Source organism: Echeneis naucrates, chromosome 20 (genome assembly GCF_900963305.1).
Source record: "Echeneis naucrates chromosome 20, fEcheNa1.1, whole genome shotgun sequence".
Classification (NCBI taxonomy): domain Eukaryota; kingdom Metazoa; phylum Chordata; class Actinopteri; order Carangiformes; family Echeneidae; genus Echeneis; species Echeneis naucrates.
Window position 1 is genome coordinate 6,764,032 of NC_042530.1, and position 24,579 is coordinate 6,788,610.

Genomic DNA, 24,579 nt, shown 5'->3' on the forward strand with positions numbered 1-24,579 from the left:
CACCTGAAGACAATCTCCCCTCCGTAAGAACAGTATTAAGAGCATGACATTAAGTTTTCACAGCACTGCCTTTATCATTCCGCAGCATGGATCTGTTTTCTTCACTCTCATACAGAACAAGGCTTTGTGAGACAAACAACACCATAGAAATGGAAGCAGCACAAACACACCAAAGTTAAACATGGGCCATTTGTTCTGAATATTATCAAAAAATCCACCTTAATGTTCAAGATTATCTCAGGCTTGTTTGACAGACAAGAACCAAAAAGCTCCTTCTGCGTTGTAGTTCTTGATTGTGACTAACAGTTTGATAGCATAATAGTTTGACAACAAATCTTTTGATAATATCTGTCACAAGTGACTTAGGTGTCTTTTTAAGCAGATTCAAAACCATTTCTGTACAGCTACGAGGCTCTGCTCATGCGACCTTCGTTGTTGTAAAACGAAAAAAAAAAAAGATCCTAGTTTATAACAATATCTATGCAGAGAGATACTGTAGCTCTGTATTCGTATATCAAGTGACACATTTAAGTATCGAGGATGCTGTTTTTTGTTTTGTTTTTTTTGTTTGTTTTTTTAACATATTTAAGTGGCTAAACTGCAAAAGTGAATGTCTTACACTAGTCTTATATGAAATACATACAGACATAAAAAACTATTTCCTCGGAAACCATGACAGTTCCTTCACAACCAACAATATGTGATACCGTTACTTGAGGTGCTCATACATGAGATTCAGGTCATGATTACATCACACCTGGTTTCTGAATCAACATCAGCACATTTTTTTTTCTTTTTTTTACACTGTACATGAAAAAGTTATACTTGATGAGATCAGCTACAGTAAGGTCACTTGAAACTACGCACAATATCAAATAATGGGCATTTTCTGCAACAACATAAAAGGGTAGACGATGACATTGTCAGCCTATATCAACAAAGTGAGCGCTACATGAGGAAATACCCTTTTGGATAAGGACGTTTTCAGAAACCCCCGGCACAACGCTCACCAATCACACTCATCTGATGCACATGCAAAGCTTTAAACAAATAGCACACGATGGTGACAAGTGGGAAGAACTGGATGAAAGAAAAAATAGGGACGCTAAACCTTTGGTTGACAGAAAGCTGTGAAGGCACATTAAAATCTCCTCCTAAATTCTTCAAACTGGGGCACATTGTGTTGGCGTTTGTCATCATCGCTATGTTGCAGATTCTGTAGAAATGGAAGCCAGGGAGGAAATTTCTCTCACACACACACACACACACACACACACACACACAGCTGATAATAGTTGATTACTAATGCATCAAACACTATCTTTCACAAAGTGTCAGCAACATGGCACCATAACAACAGCCAGGGATTTGATGTAATAAATGACATCTAACAGAAATCCTGTAACCCAAATACTTTTCCGGTGACCACTATTGCAGTCAGACACAGAAAGTGAAACGGGAACACCGGCACAAAAAACTTGCTCGTGTTGAAATTATGTTAACATGAAAAACTGAAATAAATCTTGACAGATTTAGGATCTAAAATTAAAAAAAAAAACAAAACAAAAACACACAGACAATCCTCTGATTTACACTGAGAGGCCTGAGGTCAGAAGAAATCTGGTAAATCCCGACAGAAGCTTTCATGTTGGAATGTTGTTTTTCTACTTGTATAATTAGTTAAAGTACGATTTGGACCAGTGCTGTGGATGCTAAAATAGAACCTTTAAGTCACTAGAAATCAGATTTAAAGGTAATTTTTCTCCCTACGTATGATTCTTTTTAACAGCTTATTTTTTTTCCTTTTAAAAACAGCTCTTGTATGAAGAGCTGGGTCACCTGGGAAATGGAGGAAAAAAAAAAGGTTCACACCCATGTTCTGTGATTGGTGTAGCTGGACTGGCTGCCTCGAAACCTTTCCAAAATTCTCCCATCCAAAATCTTTTATTCCCCTCTGATACATCAGCGCTGGCTGTGTTCATTTTCCTCCGCCCATCTATGACTGGGAGCGGTATTCCAGATCCTCTCATGCATTGGAACAGATTCTGAGTCTCTTTCCGAGATCCTAATTCACTGCTTTTGTTTTTTTCCTCTCTCTCTCTCTCTTACGGTTCATTTTTCCATTCCTCCTCTGTGAAATCCCTCTTCCACCCATTCTCTTTTTCTCTGCGCTTGCGTCCAACTGGCCACAGCTGGAGAAGCCATTATGCAGCAATCAAGAACACCGTCATCTTCATCATCATCATCATCATCATCATCATCTCCCTCAGCCCACGGCTGGAGCGGCTCCCTGCCGACGCCACTGCAGCTTTGTATGCAGGCACAGATACTCGCTACCCTTCAACATTCAAACACTACTTAGTCTATTTTCAGCGGACAACACTCATTCTCTAGAGACCTTTACTGTAAATATGAGCCATGTGTATGAAAACAACCTGACTCGAGCCTACACCAGGAACAAGTCCCCTTAACTCGCCCTGACACATTAGTCATGTAAATAAATGCCTTGATATCAAAGAAAAAAGTTAAAGCACCAAAACCGGTTTCTTTTATTCCAGCAATACTTAGTCATAAGAAACTGTTTTCAACAAATCCTTTGTGCCTGCTTAAGGAAGAGGGCGTCTCCCACCATCATGTATATGCTCAGCAACCACACAAACACGACCTCTGCGTGACCTTTCTCTCCTCCATTCCCTTCAGTGGGCAGTGACATCATCTGACCAGCCAGACTGGCCCTCAATTTCATTTCCTCTCCCGCCCCTCCAGGAGAGTGAGGTGATGGGGAGTGGTGGGTGGGGGTGGGGGTGGGGGGTCTCCTGCTATGAGGGAAAATACTTCTAGACTCTTCAGACACCTTCAGACACAGAGATAAATTCCATCGATCCCTCTTCTCCAAGTGAAGGTGTTAGACACTTTTGTCTGCATGCAACGTTACATCGTTTTGAGTCTCTGGCGCCTCGGCTCTAACATTCACATGATATGGATACAGCAATACGTGAGACAAGCAGTTCTGTAATACAAAGAGCAAGACGGACACCTAGAAGAGGACTCCTCACATCCCAACCTCTACAACCACGATCCTAATAGAATTGTATCAATAAATATATTTTGGTCACTTAATTTTTATTCATGACTAGCATTTCGCAGAAGTTGTGGATCAGTGTGTCCACAGAGTTAAGACGGACAACAGAAAACTTGAGTTGAAATGCAGACCTCTCTAGGAAAGAGTCAGGATTTGCTAACATTTGAAAAAAATGCCTCATACGGTTGGTTGTTGTGTTGGATATAGTGTAAAAAAAAAAAAAAAAAAAAATCCACATTTTTAAAAGAAACTGTTAAAAGATTATATTATCAACAAAAAGGAAACTAAATGTAACTAATAGATATCAAGGTGGAAATACATGGCATTGCCTATGAACTAACACATCTGGATAATTTAAAATAAGTGACCAAGAGGTCTGTAGTCAACTCTCAGGAGTCCATAGTCTTTTTGTCTCCCCCCTCTATCCCTCTTTGTCTCTCCCATGCTGTTGCTTCCATACCTTCTCTTGGAATGCTCACACGTTGGGCATTGAAGTCCTGATGATGTGTTAAGTCCTCAGGCTTGGAGTTTAAATGTTAGTGTATGTTCTGGTGTAAGTATCTGTATGTCTATATATGGATGCAGTTAACATTGTGTAAGGTGTGTGTCTGTATGTGTGCGCACGTGCGTGCATGTGTGTAACAGAGAGAGATCAGGAGGCAGCCAAGGCCTTGATCAGGTACAGTTTGTCTCCCTGCTCACTGGTGAAGATGGGGGCTTTTTTGTAGTGTTCAACAAGCTCTTCCATAGAGTTGAACTTGCGCTGTCCAATGCAGTAAAGGTTTTCCTTCAGCTGAACTTTGAAATGCTTGTTCTTGCTCTGCGCCTTCAGGGAGATGGAGAAGTCGTTTGGCTGTAGAAAGAAAAGAAAACAAGCTTGTTATCAGTGCTCAGACAGGCCGTTAAAGCAACTGCAGGCAACATGATTGGTTGTCCAGGAGCAGGTGTGAGCTACTGACCGACGACTCGCTGTCTCGGATGAGGAAGTCTCCCTCTGTGCCTCGCTGGTTCAGAGCCACCTCTGCTTGGTGACGTGTAACCTTTCCATAGTACCACTCCTTTCCTGCGAACCGCCCACTGCCTGAAGGAGAGATGTAGTCACAGTCAGGTGTAGGTGGCCCAGCTAGCCCTGCTGGGGGCTTATGGGACATGGAGTCCAGCACAGTGACGTAGTTCTTAGGCACCAAACCCAGCTGTCCATCCGCTTTGCGGCACTTCCACCACTCTGGATCGTTCTCTGGCTTCTCCACAACCTCCATCACCTCCCCTTTTTCAAAGTTGAGCTCCTCATCGTTGCCTGAGCTGAAAGGGTAGAGAGCCTGAACCGTATGCAGCACCCGGTTCCCATTCGTGGTGCTGTTCACCACAGCCGCAAGCTTCTCAGTTAGCGATCCAACCGGGTCACCGCCCATTCCCCCTCCCCCTGCCGTCCCGTCCACATCCTCTGTCACGTAGTTGGATGGAAACCAGCCTGATCGTCCATTGTTGCTGCCACGCCACCAGCCGTCGCTGCACTTCTCCATCACCACCACCCGTGTGCCTTTCACCAGAGACAGCTCGTCCTCGCGCTCCGCTGTGTAGCTGAACTTGACCAAGGCGGGCAGGTTGAGGTCGTAGAGCCGCTCACCGTTATCTGCATTCATGTCTGTGTCAGAGTTGGATGCTGTGTCTCTCATGCCCCCCTTTCTGCTCTTCACCTTCCCAATTCCTAGATTAAAAATAAATAACAGAATTATCATTGTATACATTGCATTATGTCCAGTGAACAAGGCCAGAAACTTTATTACAAGGCACCTGAGAGTCTGACATAGTGTACAGACAGGTCTTTATGACTAGAGAGTCTTTGTTTTACTAAAACGCAAGTCCGTGGAATTCTGATTGTCACATCACACCTTTCCACTGATGCTGATGGTACACGTCTCAACAAGGAAACAAACCACACCTAAGAAAATTTAGGGGAGGATGAAAAAAATCCCTGACAAATACCAGGCAGCAATAATAAGCATTAGGGTTGTGCTGAAGTACAGGGTGGGTGGGTAAGCAGGGCGAAATATCATTCTTTTTCCACATTGCACAGTGGCCTAACCCCCCACATTCCAAATCCAAATGCATTCTTGAGGATTAGACCAAAGGTGCTGAGGAAACAAAAATAACGGGGGAAAAAACTAAGTGGGATGAAAACGTGCTTTGGCACGAGCCAACAGGCGCTATGGAAACATTGAAATGAACTACAAATCCCGCTCTTCTTGAATTCGAAGGGCAAAAATGTTCAGTCACATTTGATTGTGGCTAATCCCATTGCACTAATCACCTTGGGCCCTCTGACACCTGTAGCCTTGCTTGTAGTGCAGCTGGACACCATGCACCGTGTACCATCTATAAACTGAAGGGGGATTACCGGGCCCTCTGGCCCTTTCCTGGGTTACGGAGCCCGAAGCAGAGCTTTGGCAGGCCTGTGGCCATTGTTTTATTGGACAAAAATTCCCATTTGGCAGCCTGACATGCTAACAGTTGTATGGATGCAGTGGTGAGCCTGCTTCCAAACAAAAAACTTTTGTAATGCCCACGGTCTAATCTATTTATACATTCATTTATTCAATAGAAACAATCGAAGCAATAGTCAACCATTTAGGCAGTGCTTATAAAGCCAATATAATATTACCATCGTCATCCCAAGCCTGTACAGTTGTTGACCAGACGGAATCTGAGGCCAGACAGACACTGGTATCAGACACAATGAGCAGAGCAAAGTGGTGATTTTATTTGTGATTACGTTTGCAAAGCGATTGCTTCAATAATCAAAAGTCAGCAGGGTGAAATTATACACTAAGGCAGGGTGTAGCCCTGAGGATAGCACTGGGAGGATGGTGTGTTGTGGTGTTTGTTTTCTGGCACAGAACGTGACTAATGTGTCACAAGGCCATACTGAAGCTGTTTCACCACAGATAAATTGTTACTGAAAGGTGTCCATGACTCAAGAAGTGCAGACAAATTTCACAGTAGTGCTGCGAGTCCATCGTCAAATTGCTTCCAGGTAGACCCTGTTATTAGTCACACCACTGTACATAACTACAGACTGCAGACAGGGTGTTAAGACCTGATGTCTGTAGGTGGAGGTTCGTTGTAGTTATGCCTTCATGCAGCCTTAATAACTCAAAGGAAGAACTTCTGAAAGACACATCTGGGAGAAACATCTATAGATACATAGATACAGATATATAAAGATGAGGCATAAACTGAAAAAACAAAGTCGAGGTTTTCTGTTGCCATCATATTAAAGTGTACAGCAACAGAAACACCTCACTCATCTTCAACATTTAAATTAATGAAAAAGTTACGGATAGAATCTAAATCCACATGTATGTAAGAGAGGGGATAAACCCACAAACCAACAAAAAAACTAAACATACAGGTACAGTCTCTGTGCACAGTTGGAAATGACCTGGTTAGTTCCAAACCCAGGTTAGAGGCCAACACTGTATAAATAAAGTATCTTTCAGCTCCAACTGGGAATGGATACAACTCAGATTATATTTTAATCATATTGGCCAGGTAATGCAGTCCTTATCTGTATCCCTGTCAGAAATTTTATTAGCTGCTTCCTCTTACAGTCACACGAACGCTTTGCATTGGCCACAGAGTCAAAGATGAATGCATTTGACTAGATGCTCAATCTCGGTTAAGGTAATGAAGGGAAGGTGAGATTTGACTACAACTATAGGACGATGATACTTGCAGAAGATAAAGGGTTATTACTGAGGGCATCTGCTTCTGTAAGGTCCCGTCTGTCATGCAGTTGTAGGTTAATCGCAGAGAAATGACTTGTGCTGCTAAGTAGAGGAACTTTAAGGTTGTGTTTCCTTTTACGGCCAATCTCTGAGGTTCTTATCAGGCATGGTAGCGCTCTGAGCAAGGCCAATGTTTGCTGTGTTAGACAGTCAAAAACACTCACACAACTGCTGCTAAGCACTTCCTTGATATTCTACTAAATTTTTCTGCCAGATTGTGAGTTCAGCGACGCTGAAGTTAAAAGGACAATTTGTGAACCTTTTAATATGCAAAGCTCTGAAAGGGATGTCCAGTAGCTTGCTGTTACTGAGTTTGACTGTCAAAAAGAGAAGAAGATTTCTGATAAACCACAAATTGTATATTAAAACATTTAAACTAGCTATTTACCACATTGTAAGATTAGGGAACAATTTTCTTAGCTGAAGAAAATCCAAATAGCTAAATGAATTCAGTATAACGTTTATAATTTAATGGTAACATAAATAAAAAGGTAATCTTTCATTTCAGAAGGGTTACTCTATGTAAAAACAGCACTTTTACAATGACTGATTAGTATGAAGTCAAGCCACTGAGACAAGACATAGCTGTTGTGGGACATCACTGGTTGTTATGAGAATTGAGGCTGGGAAACTAATTATGGGACAATCTGTGTTACCAGCAGCTCGCTGCAACATCGAGACATTCCATTTTTACAACCTGAACAAAAATGGATGTAACAGTAAAAAAAAAAAAAAAAAGTTACTAAAAGAATGTGTCATTCCGTGCCCAAACATTGAATCAGGAAAGGAGAGGCAACAGCATTTGGTAGCAGACAAAAAACAAAAAAAACAAACAAAACACACCACCACAAACCCGCTGACCACTGACCCTGCCCTACCTGGAGGAGGAACAGGCTTCATGTCAAGGTAACCCTAAATACTGCGAACTGCATGAAGATTACATGAGAATATATGCACATGTGGCAGCTCAGTGCTTCCTCTGAAACCCACAAGCCATGCCACTACTTGGCTGTATGCGTTACGAGACAGGAAGCCAATTCAAAAAGTACGGTGCACTGGAAATTTTTCTCTCCAGCAACGTCACATGCTTTTTCCTGTGCATTTCCTCAGAGAGGGATGCTGAAGTAGGAAACGGTGTTTCTTTAAATGGCAATAAACCACCGCAAACAATGACAGGGTCCTAGGACACATATGTTAAAAGCACTTCGCAGGAAAACTCTTCACTTTTTGCTTACAGATGAGGCACAGCAGCAGCGGGGAGTAGAAAGTGCTAGGGAGTTTGTTCGGCTACCAGTGACAGACAGGAACTGGTTTTGTTTTTTAACTCCAGCCTCCCCACACTGGCAGGCTGTCCATTGTCTGCCAGGGCCCTTTCGACCCCTCGGCTTCCCTCCATTCCAGGGCTCTTCCTCTGTGGACGACAACACCCTGCGTCAGGCTGTCTGACAGTGCCTGAGCATCCCCCTACTTGAACACAATATGAGCACTCGAACAAGCTAGGCTTGGCAGCAGCAAATAAAGGAAAGCCCCAATATATTATAGCCAAGCACAACACGTCACTATTATATCCTAACTACAGCCAAGTAATCTGAAGCACAATGCTGTCACTGAGAGTGTAACCTCAGGTCTGACAGCAATATGCTGCTCATATTCACCCGACATGTGGCGCCATGAAACAACCCTCAGCCATATGGTCTAGCATGAGATACACACAAACGTAATGGCACCACATCATCAGAAAGAGGAGGTCAAACAAGCTTCAGGGATCATACAAAAAAAATAAGCTGGCCTTGTTCTCCAGTGGGCGTGCACAGGTACAAAGGCTATGAACATCAAGTTCCTGAGATGGCTGATTGATGGGTGCACAGGAAATGTGCAGAACTCTTAACTACAGCCATCTGAATCAGGCCTCCGTCAGTCTGTGGAGCAGCTCCATTTGGCTTTTACTGCTCTGGGCAGCTCAGGGTTATTGTCAGAGGCTACGCCAAGAAGAACCTGTCCTCACAGTAAAACAAACAACACTGCCAATCAATACATGTGTATTTGTGCATCACTGGAATGATTAGCTCACTCTCAAAGTCCTGCTCCACAGAACTGTTTTTTTTTTTTTAAATGAGTAATCACAGTTTTTAGGTGAACTATTTTTTTTTTTCTTCTATTCCGGTATTTCTTGTTTCTAATAGTGCCTGTATCATACCTGAGCTTCAGCTCAGATCAAAAATCACAAAAATGTTACTTTGTTTGACACAATACAACTTTTCTCAAAAACATTTTTGCTTCCAGAGGGATGCCATAACTATTGAATTCTGATTGGAATTATTTCATATATCGATCAAGGAATATTTTAATGATCCTGTAGAAGATGACTGGCTTATCAAATGGAATTTCTTTTCAGTTTTATGAAAGCAAACCTAATATTTTTAGATTGCTGCCCTGACTATCCAAAAATTTTAAATGTGATGTTTGAATCTTATGATTTGTGATGAACTGACCTTTTGTAGACTAAAAGTTGTCAGAGAAAATAATCAGTAAATGAATCAACAATGAAAAGCATTATTCAATTCAACAGACAAGGGAAGCTGTTCATAACATGTTTACAGAGCTGGTTACAACTAAACAAGCTCAGAGCAATGGTCACTTCTTCCTAAGCCTTTCTCAATGACAGAATATGTAAAATAACAAAGATGAGTGGCCAGCGAGGAGGAAAAAATTATCTTAGACCTATGAGGTGTTGACAGCTCTCCTTAATCATGATCTTTTGCTTTTCCAGTCAGCGTACAAGGGGCCGCTGAAACAGGAGATGGAAAAGAGGGCGCAAGATACAGACACTGCGAGAAAATCCGACTGACAGACCCCGCACAATGATTCAGCTTCCTCCCAACTTCTCACTTCCTTTCTAGCCAGCACTCCTCCAAAGTTCGGGGAGCAATGTGGCTCAAATTAGAGTTTCCGCTCACTGGGGAGGCTGAGAAACAGGAAAACAGAGGGAGGAGATAGGAGACTAACAGCTCTCAGTTTACACAAGCAAAAGGTTTATTAGCTCATCTCTGTTCTTCTCACCCCATGGATCCTTTGGACTGCAAACAAGCCAGTCAGCGGATACACACACACACACACACACACACACACAAGTGGGGAAGATAGAGAGAGACAGGAGGTAACACTCAACAGTTACAAGGTGAGATTACAGCATGGGTGTATGCCAGGGTCTTTTGAAAAAGTGTGTCGGTGTGGCTGTAAAGTATCCACAGGCCACACAGCCGCCTGGATAATGACATTCCTCTGATAACTGAGCGCGGTGCAGGAGATGGGAGCCCAGGTCCCATCCATCAGCAGAAACCCTTTCCTCCTCTCAGCACAATGACTACAGTGTTCTACATGAGCACCCCGTGTCCCTTCAACTGTAGCTCATGACTGCCGGTGGGGGGACCCTCCCAGAATGAGTGAGCTCGCCCTGAGGGTAGCATAAAGGAAAACAGACTTTGGCTATGTCTTGAATAATTCCTACACAGGGTGGAGAGGGGGGTCTTCAAGCATGATAATGTAATCCACTGAGTTACAGCCCACTCACCAAGACTAAACGCTTGAGAGAAATAAAGTTGGATTACTGTGTGTGTATGTGTGTTTAAAAGAAAGGCAGCAGGATTGCTGAGTCAATTACAGGCTTCAGCTCAGCAGAAGGCTTTTCAAAAGCATATCCACCCAGTCTTTGCAGCCACTCACACAGACACAACCTCAAAAGCTGTTAAGACACCTTCTCCTTCCCTGCCAACACAACATGTTAGCACAAAAATCTGTTTCTGACAGCTCTAAATATGACACATCATTTGGTTAACTGGAAGCTGAAACCCAGTGAGAACCAAAGTGAAATATCAGAAAAAGGAAGGTGGAAAAAAAAGCACAACAACACAAGAAAACCCTGACAGCCACTCAAGCACAGCCAGAGAGGAATAGAGAACTGCTCCAACTTCAAACAAAATCCCTCTTTTCGCCACTCGTAAAACACACAAGTCAGACCAGCTTTAATCTGCTACTGAAGACTAGGAAAGTTGAAAACTCACGAAAGAAATGTTTGAATAGGTTAGCCATGTCCATTTTGGGCTCGCTGTCTCTCCCTCTCTGTCTCTTCCCGGCCCCTGCTCTCTTCCCACTGCAGCTGTAGAGTTATTCCATTGGAACACCCAGAGAGCTGGGCAGACAGCAGAGCAGGGCGGCCCACTCCTTGACCATGTGGTCAGGCTTAGCCAATCAGAGTGCAGGACAGAGAGGCCTCCAGTCCAGCTCTAGAAGGCAGAATACAGAGGCCTCATGGAGAGGGAACAGAAGAAGGGAGGGGGAGGTAGAGGCATAGACAGAGAGAAAAAGAAAAGAAATGAAAGAGGAGAGTGTAGGGGCTATTTTAATGGAAGTAAACTTCAAAATGATAGTTGCAAGAAGTTTTTTTTTTTTTTTTTTTAAAGGCAGTTGGGGGGGGACGCTGCAAAGGCGGCGTGAGTCAGTCATTGAGTTCTCAGTATCACATGATTGCAGTTGTTTGTAGAGACACACTCATAACTTAACAACAAACCCAGGAAACACGGGTCCTCAAACACAGAAAGGCACAAGTACTCACACTTGCACAGCCCTCTGCAGACAGATCATGCACTCACACATTCTTTCAAATGATGACACCACTCCACACCCAGCAACAGGCTTGTTTAAAAAAAAAAAAGAAAAGAAAAGAAAAAGCCTTTTTCCTCCCACATATCATGTCAGTGTGGTCTTCTGGCTGATTCTCATATTGCTCTTTGATACATAGTGTATATGTACAAGAAACACACAATCTCCCTTTTAAAAATGCCCTAAATCTGCTGATAGATCATAAACTGTAACACATGATGGTGAAGTATTTACGAGAGTTCTATGATTGTATTAGTGTTTAACAAGGCTTGGTTTGGCCTTTACCCATGTTTTAGATTAGACTGTGTTTTACTGGATCTGTGTGAGTGAGACCTGAGATTATGTGTCATTCATGCAGCTGTTCAGTTGAGCTTATTTAATCAATGGATGCAGTGGCAGGTGGGAAGTTCTTGGGAGGCTCGTGGCTATTGTGCATGACCACACACACTCCCACACAACCACAAACAGCTTCTCATAAATGCATACAAACTACAGGTAACGGACAGATACATAAACCTGTACACTTATGGGCAAAACAGACTTGGAATGCAACAGTTAACTCATTTTTTGGTCTTGCGTTAGGAGATAAATATGACCTTCTCATTTTATAAAAATGTATATTAGTTTTATCCTAGATGTACTTGAAAGGAAAAAACAGTAATGAACGGTGTATAAAAGAGATCCCTTCTTGTTTTGTCATTTTTCAGAGCATTTCAGTGCAGGGCTGTCTGGATCACTAGTGTCTTCTAACCACAACACTAACAAAAAAAACAGTGTCGCTTACAGGAAGGCACAGTTCTCATGCTCAACAGATAAGTGTTTTGCAAACAGTACGGTGTGATACAGTCATAAATTGCTTCAACACATTTGGTGAGCTACCCCAAGAACAATACAAAACTCTTTTAGAACTTTGTGAAGCAAAGAACAGCCTTGGTACCCACGGCTTCCCTGCAAAAGTCACCTTAGCAGGAGAGTTTTGTCATCACCACATGAGAGATACGGAAAGGAGATAAGACCATCTCTTTTGCCGGTTACACAAGTGTGGTTAGGTGTTATGTTGTCAAATGGCCCAAACAGCAGTCAGTCGCTTTCTTTGGTTTTTGTAGTTCAGTGCCATTCTAAATGAGATAAGACTACAGTGTCATTGAATTGAAGAACTAGAGTTACATCAATCACAACAAACTCAGCCTAAAAAAAGTCACCACAAGTGAGCAAGCTGTCATGAAGTAAACCAACACATTTATCACATCTAGGTATTAATAGAGGTAACAACACCCTGCAGACCAGGACATGATGTAGAATCAGAAACTAGTACAAAAAGCATGAGAAAGTAATGACATATTCCCATGTTATACAAACACGTAAAAGAAATGATCAAACTGCAAAATCACAGCAAAACAAATGCCACGCTCTCTGGTAGTGATCCAGGCTAGATGCCAGTGGTCAGAGAGTGTATCCCAAATTATCATCAATGTCTTGTCATCAAGAAGAATTAAGATAAAACAAATGGTAACCTTGGCTTACATAGAATTACATTTGCCTTGCTCCTGACAGCACATAGCCTTTGGCAAATGTCAGTTCCCAGAAATAATACTGTTGTGTTGACAGGAGAGACAACACACGTGATGTATCAACTCAGGGTGTGATAAAAGAGCAGGTGGAAATCCTCTGTTGCATTTGTATACACACAAACCGCAAGTGGCGATATCTAGATTTCTTAAGACAGGTAAGCACATTTGCTTTCGTGTTGCAGTTGCGAAAACAAAATCCCCAAAGCATTAACCTTTAAAATATACAGTTAAAATTTAAAAAATATATTGTTTCCTTACCTGAGCAAATGCTCCAGGGTAAAGTAGAAAAATTTCACCTTACTTGAGCTATAGCTTTAAGTATAGATACTTCGGTCAGACACTCTTTACTATAAATGTTCTGTGAGGAAAAAAGAATCAGCAGAGGCATTTATACCAATACACATAAGCCTGATACTGTCTTCCTGTGGAGGCAGAATATATACCACAGCTATGTGGTTAAAAAGAAAATGGTGGGGACAGCTTGTCTAGGTAGAGGAGGCTCTGTGTACGCAACAGTCTTTAAAGCCTGTTTAAAACCCACCATGTAGAATATGACTGATGAGGTCCAAATATTTTGTGAGAAAATCGCTCTAACGGAGAAATCCTTGAAATCTTACGACTACCTGAGGGAAACATTGTTTCTGGCCAATGATTATGAAAACATTACACACACAGACTCGTAAATTTAAGGAAAACGTAATTAATTGTTTTACCAAGTGTGTCTTTGAGATTCTTGACAATAGAAGCTTTCCTGGCACTGTTTTTCCTCTCCACATAGTTGGACGGCACAAAGCCTGTTTTGTTGGTGGCATTTCGGACCCTCCACCAGGACTTGGAGTCATCCAGAAGCCAGAGGCGCTCGTTTTTCTTGATGTCCAGCTCCTGGTCCTGCTGGGCCATGTAGTCAAACTTGGCGATGACAATCACCTCTTCCGTCATCTTGCACTAGTTATACTGATGGGAGGAGCGGGAGAGAGAGGGTAAAACAAACGAAATGTTAGTATAAGATTCAAGTGATTGAGCTGCATTAAGTTTTCTATACAATGAAATCTGGACCATTTGCCAAAGTGCCATGTAAATTAACAATGACTGCACAATGACTCACTTTTACTGTCATAAACCAATACAGGGTTACGCCCAGGAACTAGTTAGTGTAGGTGGTATGCGAGGCTGAAGGCTTGTTCTTTTTCAACAATGTCAAATCAGTAAGCATTTATTAGCATCAACAAAAAAACACGTGAATGAAACTACAGAGGAAGACTATTTCAATCCAATCAGTCTGCATGGCCATCATACACATTTTATTCTACAGCTGTGCTTTTTGCTCCAGACACCACAATTACACAAGAAACAAATCCAAAGCAAATTTAAAAACAGCTCAGAAAGAGATGGCTGTACCTGTGCTGCATCAAAGCTGAGAACTTTAAGAGCTGTGGTGCGTATATGTCGACCTAGAAACAAGAAACAGACAATGTATAATAATAATAATAAAATAACTTCAATTATAACACAATTATGTACATGGAGTAGTGCCCTAATAACTAAGATATGAACAGTGTTATCCAAATATTACTTGGCCAGACTCTGCTTCTGTTTCCAAAGTTTAGTCTATTCAGATATAATTCTGCCCCAGACTAATCGTATTCTTGAAATACCGGATATAAATGACTATTCTTCTCAGTCTTCACACTTGACGGCTGACAGAAAGCATAAAGCAAATCTCCCAGTATCCACATTCTTCATGAATTTACAGAGGAGATGGTTTACTTTCAGTAGCAGTCTGATTGTCTATTGTGTTTGGCATCAAACACAATCCAGCCAGCCAGGGAAATGGCAAAAAATGATTGTAATAGTGAAGTAAAGAAAAGGGGCATTCTGCATCAGCATTGCTGCTACATTAGGTAGAGAACCACTACCACTCATGACATAGTGGTATTGGTTTAAATTTATATATATATATATATATATATATATATATATATATATATATATATATATATATATATATATGCAACATATACAAACGTTCCAATTACGTGATCTACATTATCATTCCAACGCTTTTTCACAAGAACTTTCACGTTCTTCAGGCTATCTAAAATCTGTATACTGTAATCCACAAGAAAAAGCTGGTTCATGTTCAACAATGAGCACATTCAAAACTGCTGGTCTTATGACCTCTCTCGTCATCAGCACAGTCAGGTTACATTTAGGACAATTCTACAGAAACTTGGGTCAACATTTAAGGGACAAGCAGTACCGAAGCAACTGTCGTGCCACTGTGATGTCAGGGAAACAAACCAAGTTCCCCCACTGCCCCCGACTGACCTCAGGGCCCAGACACTGACCTCATTGATTGATTGGTTTTCATTTGAAGCAGTATCTAGGTTTCAGATGCAGCTGGCCATTAGATATGACCAGAACCTGATCTTAGTCAAACATGAGGAGGATAGAGAGGCCAGGGAGTACCAGGAGGAGCGGAACAAACAATAAATAAGCATTAAGTTGAAACCTAAGAAGAAGATTTTTCTGGGGGAAATGTTGATCAGATGGTTCATCCTTTGATAAAACAAAGGTTGATAGTGCCACATTTCATTTTTCCTTTATTGTAAAGCCTAAAGCTATAATGTGTAAATGTAAAACATTTTAAGAATGGTGACTAACTCCCCATGAGGGCTGATGCTGGCTTAATTTACAACATCAGGGTGTATACAGTAAATTAATGAACACAAGGAGACAGGGAGCAGCACAAAAAAAAAAGAAAAAGAAAAAAAAAAAAAAGGACAGCACTGATTTACTCTCCTCGAATCTTCTTCTTTCACCATGACAAAAGCAACTATCTACTCCCTGTGCTGGAATGGATAACTGCCAAAAAGCTGAGAAGTGTCTCTTTATAACATCCTTTCATGGATATCTATAGTGCTTGATAGGATCATCAGTGTAGGACATCCATCCCCAATTTTCAGAAAACACATTACATTCCAGTCACTTCTTTTATCTGCCATCACCCCCTACATCTAGGGTGCCAAACGCACATTAATACCAGTGTCTTATGATGGTACAGATGTGAGGGAGGATCAAAAGTTAGGTGACAGATGCCCTGAGCTAATCATGCAGCTGCAGACTGAGCCAAGGCCGCTCGTCACTCCAAAGCACTAAACACGAGGTCAGACAGGTCAAACTGCTCAAACGGTGTCGTATTCACATCCACTCTGGATCTCTGTTTACCCTGCTGCCTTGCAAAATTAACAGGTAGCCCAATCCATCACCATTCCCACAGCACACTATGGTCTTACTGAAGTCTATATGGAAATGACTCAGTTTATAATTTTGTGGAATATATTGCTGCAGAAGTAGTGATGTCATGAATCACTGCTGAGTAGCCTATGGCCTTTATAATGACTGTCTGCCCATATATATGTTTTGAAGAAGTGACTTCAACTCTAAAAATAACGTGCGTACCACACGTAAAGTAAAACCAGGATTTGTATGCACGAGCTTTGTGGTTGTCAACAAGGGGCACCAGATTGCATGGAGTGGTAGACGGCTAGTCAAATGTGGTGGACACTGGTAACACCAGGGTTTTCCCATTTCTCCCTCACATTTAAAGTTGGTGTGCTGACAGAGAATCAACAAAAGGCTGTTCCTTCTTGATATTTTGTTTCAGACTAAAAAAAATGAAGGTGAATTATAGCAGTGCCTTGCCTCCTGTAGCACCTTCCCAGCAATTGCTTCAAGTGGTGCACCAGCAGTCTGAAACAGGAAATGCTGCATTGTTTTCTCTAGTTTTTAAATTTTGGATCAGCCAGTTCAACTTACCATCATTTACACTATTATTATGGTTTAGCTGAAATACTGATGCCCTCAAATTTCCTGCTTTGTCTGATCAACAGTTCAAAACCAGCTACAAATTCAAAAGAATATATAACTACATATATATAATATTTAAAATTATATAAAACTGATCAAAGGCACCAAAACCTCAAATTTTAGAAGTTGGAATTTATTTTTGGCCTATGACATAATGGGTACATTTTTACTTTGAAAAATTACTCCATGCTAGGAAGCAAGGTCTATTTGTCATTATTATGATGTCATGAGACAAAATTACATTACAAAATTACAGATACATCTTTGTGTCATACAGATAAATAGCACTGCATCGATATATAGCACTGCACTAAGCTATAACAAACTGACGTAGGATTGTTTTATCTACTGCCATAACAGCAGATGTGGGCCAGTGACAGGTCAACCACTTTTATAATCAGTTAACCACTCATGTTCTACAGAGTGTCAGCCCTGCCCCCCCCCCCCCGGAAAAAAACACCAACCATAATTGGTCACTGCTCTCTAAAGGTTAGTTTTGTTTTTTTTTTATTAGTTATATTTTCAGAAAATACACAACAATATTTGGAGAGGCATTACTGCAGGCCAGAAACCACAACTGCACATCAGTGGTGTAACAGAGATGCAGAGTGCAACTTTGCTACTTCTTATTTTACAATGCAACAACAGTAACATCAATTTACCACATCCTGCAGCCTACAGCTGCTGCCACAAAAAAAAGAAAAAAAAGAAGAACGAACACACACAAGTAGCGATCTGGTCAAAGAGCACACCCAGTGGTGTATCTGAGTGCATCAAACAGGGACACTACAATACGCAGGAGCCAGAAAGATTTGAAATATTATGAATGTTCAACAAGGATTCTAGTCAAGGGCCCTGACTTTATATAACATACTGACGTGAGAGGTTCTTGGTAAGAATGAAGTCACAACAACAGAAGATTTTGTGATATATATACAAGCGCGTATCCTCATCCCTCTTCACTGTGAGAGCAAATAATGTACCACTGCTCGGCAGGATTGCTGAGGCACTGAGACAGCAACAGCATGAGCTCACAGAGGCAGACAGAGTAACCTAATCCCTGTGACAGCCTTCTAAAATCACAGGGCTCTGCTGCCTTGTGGAATGTGCTCTGTATGCTCACTCAGCCCCTCTGGCACGGCTGCACTTCCTCCAACTTACACCAAAACTTAAACTTTAGCCACAGGGCAGGTCCACTTCACAAACGGACAGTGCAGGACAGCGATGGACTGATGAACACATGCCTGTGCGCTTCGTTTTTTTCTATAGCTAACCAAAGCAACTGAGACCCATGAGACTGCATCTCATCCCAGCTGTCCTACATTCTCTCAAAACAAAACAGCAGCATAGCAGCAAAGGGTCATGGGAGACTTGGCAGGCCAGCTGTGAGACAGGAAGTGTGGACACAAGGGTGACCGGATGATGGGAAAGTGATGCAATTTGACAGTGTGCAGGCTTGACCCTGAGTTCAGATAACTTATCTTTGCATTGATGCATGTAATGTATCTCATTTAAAGAGATGAGCGATCAAGTGCAGAAGCAGTTTAAACTTTAACATCAGTGAAGATGAGAGAATGCACTTTTCTACACAATACTTATTGTTCTTCTATCACATTTTACATTAATTACAACCTGTGGGGCTTGGGGTTAACTATATTGTCTCATGACTATGTGAAAGCAGTTGGTTATCCACCCCACGGGATCACCCTCAGCAGTTGGGAATGGCCTAAAATAGATCGTGGCTCATGTCCTTTGAGAGCTGCCAGAGATTTTCTCTCATAGCAACAAACAACAAAAAGTTTAAAAGCTTTCTTTTACACCAACATCACATCAAAAGGCCCAAAACAAATGTGTGAGAGGGGTACAAAAAGGAAACCATATGAATTAGCAACTTGAACTTAAAATACTGAGTCATTAACATGCTGCACAGATAACCTATTTTAAAAAGACAAGGATAGCATTTATGAAAACAAGGGGATCCAAAATTACATATAATTTAACACCTTTGCTGTTGTTCTTGTGTGCTCACCTTTTCATTACAGATTCTTTATACAAAGCTGAGGGTTCAAGTTTTTAAAATTAAATTTACTATTCTGATAGAGTGAGCAAGTGCACAGAGGATGTTCATTACTATTTACAAGTAATCATTTAAACCTATCATCAACTAGATGAGATAAATGAAGTAGAACTAAGCAACATTTCAGTTTTTTTGCTTCTTACTACTACAGTGATGTATTGCCCAATTCTCAGGCCTTAGGCTGAATGTTACTGTTGAGTCCACAGAAAGACAGCATTTATGAACCAAGTTGGCCTCTTGTGGCTAGAAGATTAAATAAGATGCCACACAACACAAAGCATCTTATCAATGTTTGCAAAATGTCTGTTGCCTTGCAAATGCTGAACGCAATTGTTCAAAAGTCTTCAGTCTATGATGAAAATTTTAACAGGGTGGGTTCCCAGCTCTCACTATGCATTTTCAGGACCAAGCAAAAAATTAATACAGGAAATTAAGTAATGGTGAGCAGGCACATAGTATTTTTTTTTAATAATGATGTGATTACAATATCAGAAGGGATAACATATGACAAAAGTTAAATAATAATAAAAACAAGATTATCACAATAAAATACGAGGGATCTGTATCAGCTCTGAAAAGCCTGATCAAAGCATGGAAGCCTAAGATGCCAAAAGAACAACAATGGGAAAATGTTTTCAGCCTACCAATAACTGATTGTTACCTTCAATTAAGTACTGTAAATTTCAAGTCCCCAACTAACCTGACTAGGCCTCCCAGTATAAACATTTATGCAGCCTCTCTGTAAGCAGATACCCACCAAAACCTAATACCTCTGTCGAAGAAAGGATCCATTTCCTCAGAGCCCACCTACACCAGTAGAACCTACATATCCACACCCTGCTTTTGCCAATTGTTGTTCTGGGTGGCCTTTCTGCCTGTAGTTACCCAGTCCTATGAAGGCCACATCCAAGCAATCTGGGATCAAGGCAAATGCAAAATATAACCTCCAAGTTACATCATCAAGTCTGAAGGTTAGAGGGGCTTTCCCAATGAGTGATTTAAGTTTACAGCAGAAGGAATCCTCACATCAAGTAGTATAGTATGATAAAGCTGTTTGTGGTTTAGTCTTGTGCGCTTGAAACTATTAATTGCATTAGAAAATACTTAAAATATCCAGTGTACTGTAGCTGCTGTAACTGCAGCCTTTTGAAAAAAATGTTAGATTGAAAATAGCAGCTCTATCCATAAACCATAAAAAATAATCCACACAGCCTGTGTCAGAGATGAAATGGATACACTACCTTCTTTTTAGCCTTCATACATCCTGGCAAATATGAGTCCTCGAGTGCTGTCACAATAAGACTAAACAAGCCACTTGGGACACCATTCCGGTTGATCCACGAGTTAGAACCTGCTGTACAAGCATCTTGAGAGGAGGACACATTCCAGATTGCATGGTGATGCCGCAAAAATCTGGGGTCTGCAAGATGTTTGATAGGAGAAACAAGAAAAAAAAAAAACCCTTTCCACAGAAATGTCACCCCTGGGAGACAACCTACACACACTACAAACACTGAGAGGACTGTTGTGGTGACAGGTGAAGACTATAATGTATGCAATGTCATTCCACTTTCTCTAAAGGAATTGCAAAATTTTTCAACTAGGGCAACCCCACATAATGGTGTCAGAAAGGACCCTGGCAGACCACAATGCACATTACTAACCCTTCCAAAGACTAAAACCTGGGACGCTGTCACAAATGGGCGAGAGTTAACAAAGACCAACCCATTTTACCCATATGGTCGCAGTTTCCAGAATTTAAAAAAAAAAAAAAGAAAGAAAAGATGAGCTATCAAAGTAATTTGACAGATGCTTTAGTCATACAAAGTCTGCACAGTAATACACATTGAAACTGACAGTCCTTGTGCTGGGATAACAGATTAAGGCTATTTTTAACCCTGATTTTAGGATTGTATTATACTCAAATTGGTTTCTTGGGATTTAGTGTTTGGAATTATGTTTCTTAGACAGTCAATTCAGATTATATAATCTCATAAATACACAATAAAACTAAGGTTGTGTATTATAGATGCCTTTGGTTAACAGACCGAAGTTCAGCCATAGCATTTAAGGGTATTGTTATATTATGCAATCCAAATTATTTTCCAAAAATGTCTCTTTGGATGCGTTAATTGGAATATTTTGTCACAAGAGGACAAAGGTTTGAATGTTTTTGTTTTTTATGTAACCACTAATAACGATAAGAGCACCACAGACACACAGACCATTTCCACTAGAGTAGTTTCAACTGCAGCCATAAACAAGAAACCAGGCAAAAATCTGCATGACAAGAAAACCATCGTGTTCAAAATTCAACAGTAGATCACCAATCTCATGATGGCATTTGTATTGTAATGAAAGGACCTTTTTTTAATTTTCATTTGGTGTAATTGTCGCCAACAATGAGGTAGAGCGACAGTTAGTACAACAGATTTACACAAAATTTCTAGAAGGTGGCAGACTATATATAGCATCAGTGAATCATAAGAAAATGCAACTGTGCTTCAAGAGTCTATTTTCATCAAGCCAAAAAAAGAGCTCCTGCAAAAACACATTTTGACAATATTACTTTTTTAGTCAGGGTAATGCAACTGTGCTTTCAAGTACACAGATCCTCTTTTTTCTTTCAGTAAAACCCACTAAATGAAATCCCCAAATCATGAGTTAATAAAAAGCCACCACTGAAACTACACACTTCTTTTCTCTGATGAGGAAGTCTTTTTTTTTTTTTTTTTATGAGAAATGATAGATATGGATAACAAACAATAAACTTGCCTTACAGGGATTTAGTGAAAAGTCATCACACCACTAATTGTGCAGTCTGAATCTGTATACATTAACAATTATACAGATTTTTTTGTTCTCTAATTAGTTTAATTCTAATACAAGTGTAGCAAGAAAATAAACAAGCACTTCTAATTGTATCCCATGTTCCCCCCTTTTTTTTTTTTCGTTTTTGCCTTAACAAGAGGCTAAGCATTTTCCTACAGGTGGGATAAGCTAATGTATAGAAATTTCCACTGTCACTGATATTCAAATATTTCTCACATGCAAGGTCCGTCAAAGCAAAACACATCAAACAGAAAACTGTTGTGAAAGAAAATGAGGAAATGGAAAAGATCTTGAGCAATATTTGAAATTAGGGAGATAATAGCAGAGAACACGACTGCAGCAAAAAAAAAAAAAATCCCCCCCATTTCTCAACTTCATAGGAAAGCCACTTTACAGACTAGATTCCTGGGCTTGTCATTTGAGCAGGAAATATTTCAGCCACATTAGTTTTTTTGGCCATCATAAAATGCACAGTTGGTATTTTCCTCTAGGCTGTGGGGACAGATTTGGCTGCTGGAGGCCACTAGTAGCTGTAGCCAGGCACTGTCTTCTAGAAAAAAAGGCAATCACTGCATATTCATAAGATCATACTGTCATAACATTCAAACAAGGTTACTATTAGAGGCTATCTGAGTCAACAGCTGCTATGAATAGGACACAAATGAAGTAAACAGGAACTCATCACTGCAACAGCAACATGCATAGCTGTATAATGAAAGCTTTACTTTCAGGTGTTATACATATGACCTGGAAACCAATAGTTGCACATTTTCAGTTGCAAATGTCTTTTAACGGTCATTTTCACACCTTAAATTTTGGCTTCAATGCTTAAGAGGAACATAATATGAGCCTTCAACCAGATTTTGCTGATAAGCAGGTTTCTACTATTACTAAGCAGAAAACTGTAGCTACTCTCCCACTGTCTCCCACTGAGAGCAGAGCCATAGCAAACCAAAAGTCACTCTCCCCCTCTCACCTCCCTGAAACCTTAATGAGAGACTGTGAAGAGGTCTGTCAGTGTGACAATTACAGAAACCATACTATTCAGCAAATGCAAAAGACACCCCCACCCCCTGCCATCTGGAAGCACAGACGTTACCTCTTAAAATCATTCAAATCTGTTGGACGGCATATTTTTTCATTTGATAGGAGTGAGATAACATAGACAAGCCAAATTATCCTGATAAATATTTGGTTAGAGGTCACACAAACATACGGCACTACAGGTAGCCTAAAATTATACAACTATAACGCCCACCGTTCCACTGAGGCATGACATTTAGTCTGGATTCGGGTGCGTAAGTTTGAAAGGATGTTCAGAGATAAACACAGGGAACAATTATCTAAAAAACTAAAAGAACAAACAATTTCACTTGTGCAGTCAATTTGCCTGGCTTTTCTTGCTTTCCTTTGATAAGTCAATGTAAACGGATCTTCCTACTAGTTTGCAATTGTCCGCAGAAATGAATAGTTGAGAATAAAAACTAAAGCTGTTTTGGCACCTAATTATTTCATTCATTTATCAGGTCAAAAAAGAAAAAGAAAACTACACTTATTGTCCCCTGGTGCCAGTTTAGCTCAACCTGCTGTTTTATACCTTCATGCAGTAGAATAGAAACTGTTTGGCCTTGTTCCCACTGTACAGGCAATTTATGATGCATAAGAAAAATTTGCAGGCAAAAATAATTGCTCGATTAATTTAGAAATATAACTCAAAGAGAGATCAATACTGAAAACGCCCCCTTATGACAATTTGCAACAAAAATGACAGATTAATTAGTGAACATAAAGTGATGGTCTGACTGCAATTCTTCATTTTAAGGACTAATAAGTTAATGTAGCAGAGTGAAATCAGTACACAACACCCAGTAACCCTTTAACTTTCCGTACAGCTACAGTCACACACAAAGCAGCCACATTGGACAGTGAATGCAGTAAAGTAGGAGATGCGTTAAACTGTCTTCTCCATTTTCAACCACACAAATAAAAACCTGAAGGTTGGTGCACTCAACCGAGCGAAGCGTGGCCCCATTACAGGCCAGTTTTATTTCAGCTTTTTGTCTCCTAACTGAAACCTGACAGCGTGTCAGGCTGAATAAGTGGACTGAAGAAAATGGAGATAATTTTCGTTTGTTTTTCTTTTGTTTAAAAGGGTTTACAGATATCTCGGCCAGAGCCGCACTGACGGTTAGCCAGCTGGGCAGCAGTATGTTGGCCATGTTGGCAGGGAGACAATCTGGTTTGGTCTGGGTTAGCAGTTAGCCTGTTAGCCGACGTGACTTTTTAAACATTACTCTGTTGAATTGAGGGATAGCAGACGCTAGCCGTGTAGCCGCTGCCGCCGTGGCTTGAATCAGATAGCTTGGCCGTCTGTGGCAGCTGAGATTGCCGACCCGTTCAGTCACAACACGCCTTACCTGATCGCCGATGGCCACCTTTTTTTTTTTTTTTTTTTTTTTCCGCGTCTCCTTTCGGATGATGTTTAACGTGTAGAGGCGTCACACCAACTGAGATTTGATGCACAATAAATGATGTCGAGACTCCTTCGCTGAGCAGACAGTTGTCTTTTCTCTCTCTTTCTCTCTCTCCCCCCCCCCCCCCCCCGGCTCCAACAGGCTAGCCTAGCTGGTGAGACGCTGTGCCCCGTTGGAATAGCATTTCTGTATCAAAGCATGTCATTGCTCAGCAGCACAGCTAGGT

The 24,579-nt window shown here is 40.9% G+C and overlaps 1 protein-coding gene across 2 annotated transcripts; it reads right to left on the reverse strand.

The window, feature by feature from the left end:
* Nucleotides 1–2,094: 2,094 nt before the first annotated feature.
* On the reverse strand, nucleotides 2,095–24,463 carry nck1b (NCK adaptor protein 1b). Of its 2 annotated transcripts, XM_029528600.1 has the most exons (5): nucleotides 24,297–24,463; nucleotides 14,499–14,551; nucleotides 13,814–14,054; nucleotides 4,042–4,790; nucleotides 2,095–3,935 (listed from the first exon to the last, which is right to left on the reverse strand). In XM_029528600.1, the coding sequence occupies exons 3-5, from the start codon at nucleotides 14,037–14,039 to the stop codon at nucleotides 3,735–3,737; spliced, it is 1,176 nt and encodes a 391-aa protein (XP_029384460.1). In that variant the 5' UTR covers nucleotides 14,040–14,054; nucleotides 14,499–14,551; nucleotides 24,297–24,463; the 3' UTR covers nucleotides 2,095–3,734. The 2 variants fall into 2 exon arrangements, with proteins under 2 accessions (XP_029384460.1, XP_029384461.1); XM_029528601.1 differs by lacking the exons at nucleotides 13,814–14,054; nucleotides 14,499–14,551; nucleotides 24,297–24,463 and adding an exon at nucleotides 10,932–11,107.
* Nucleotides 24,464–24,579: the final 116 nt, after the last annotated feature.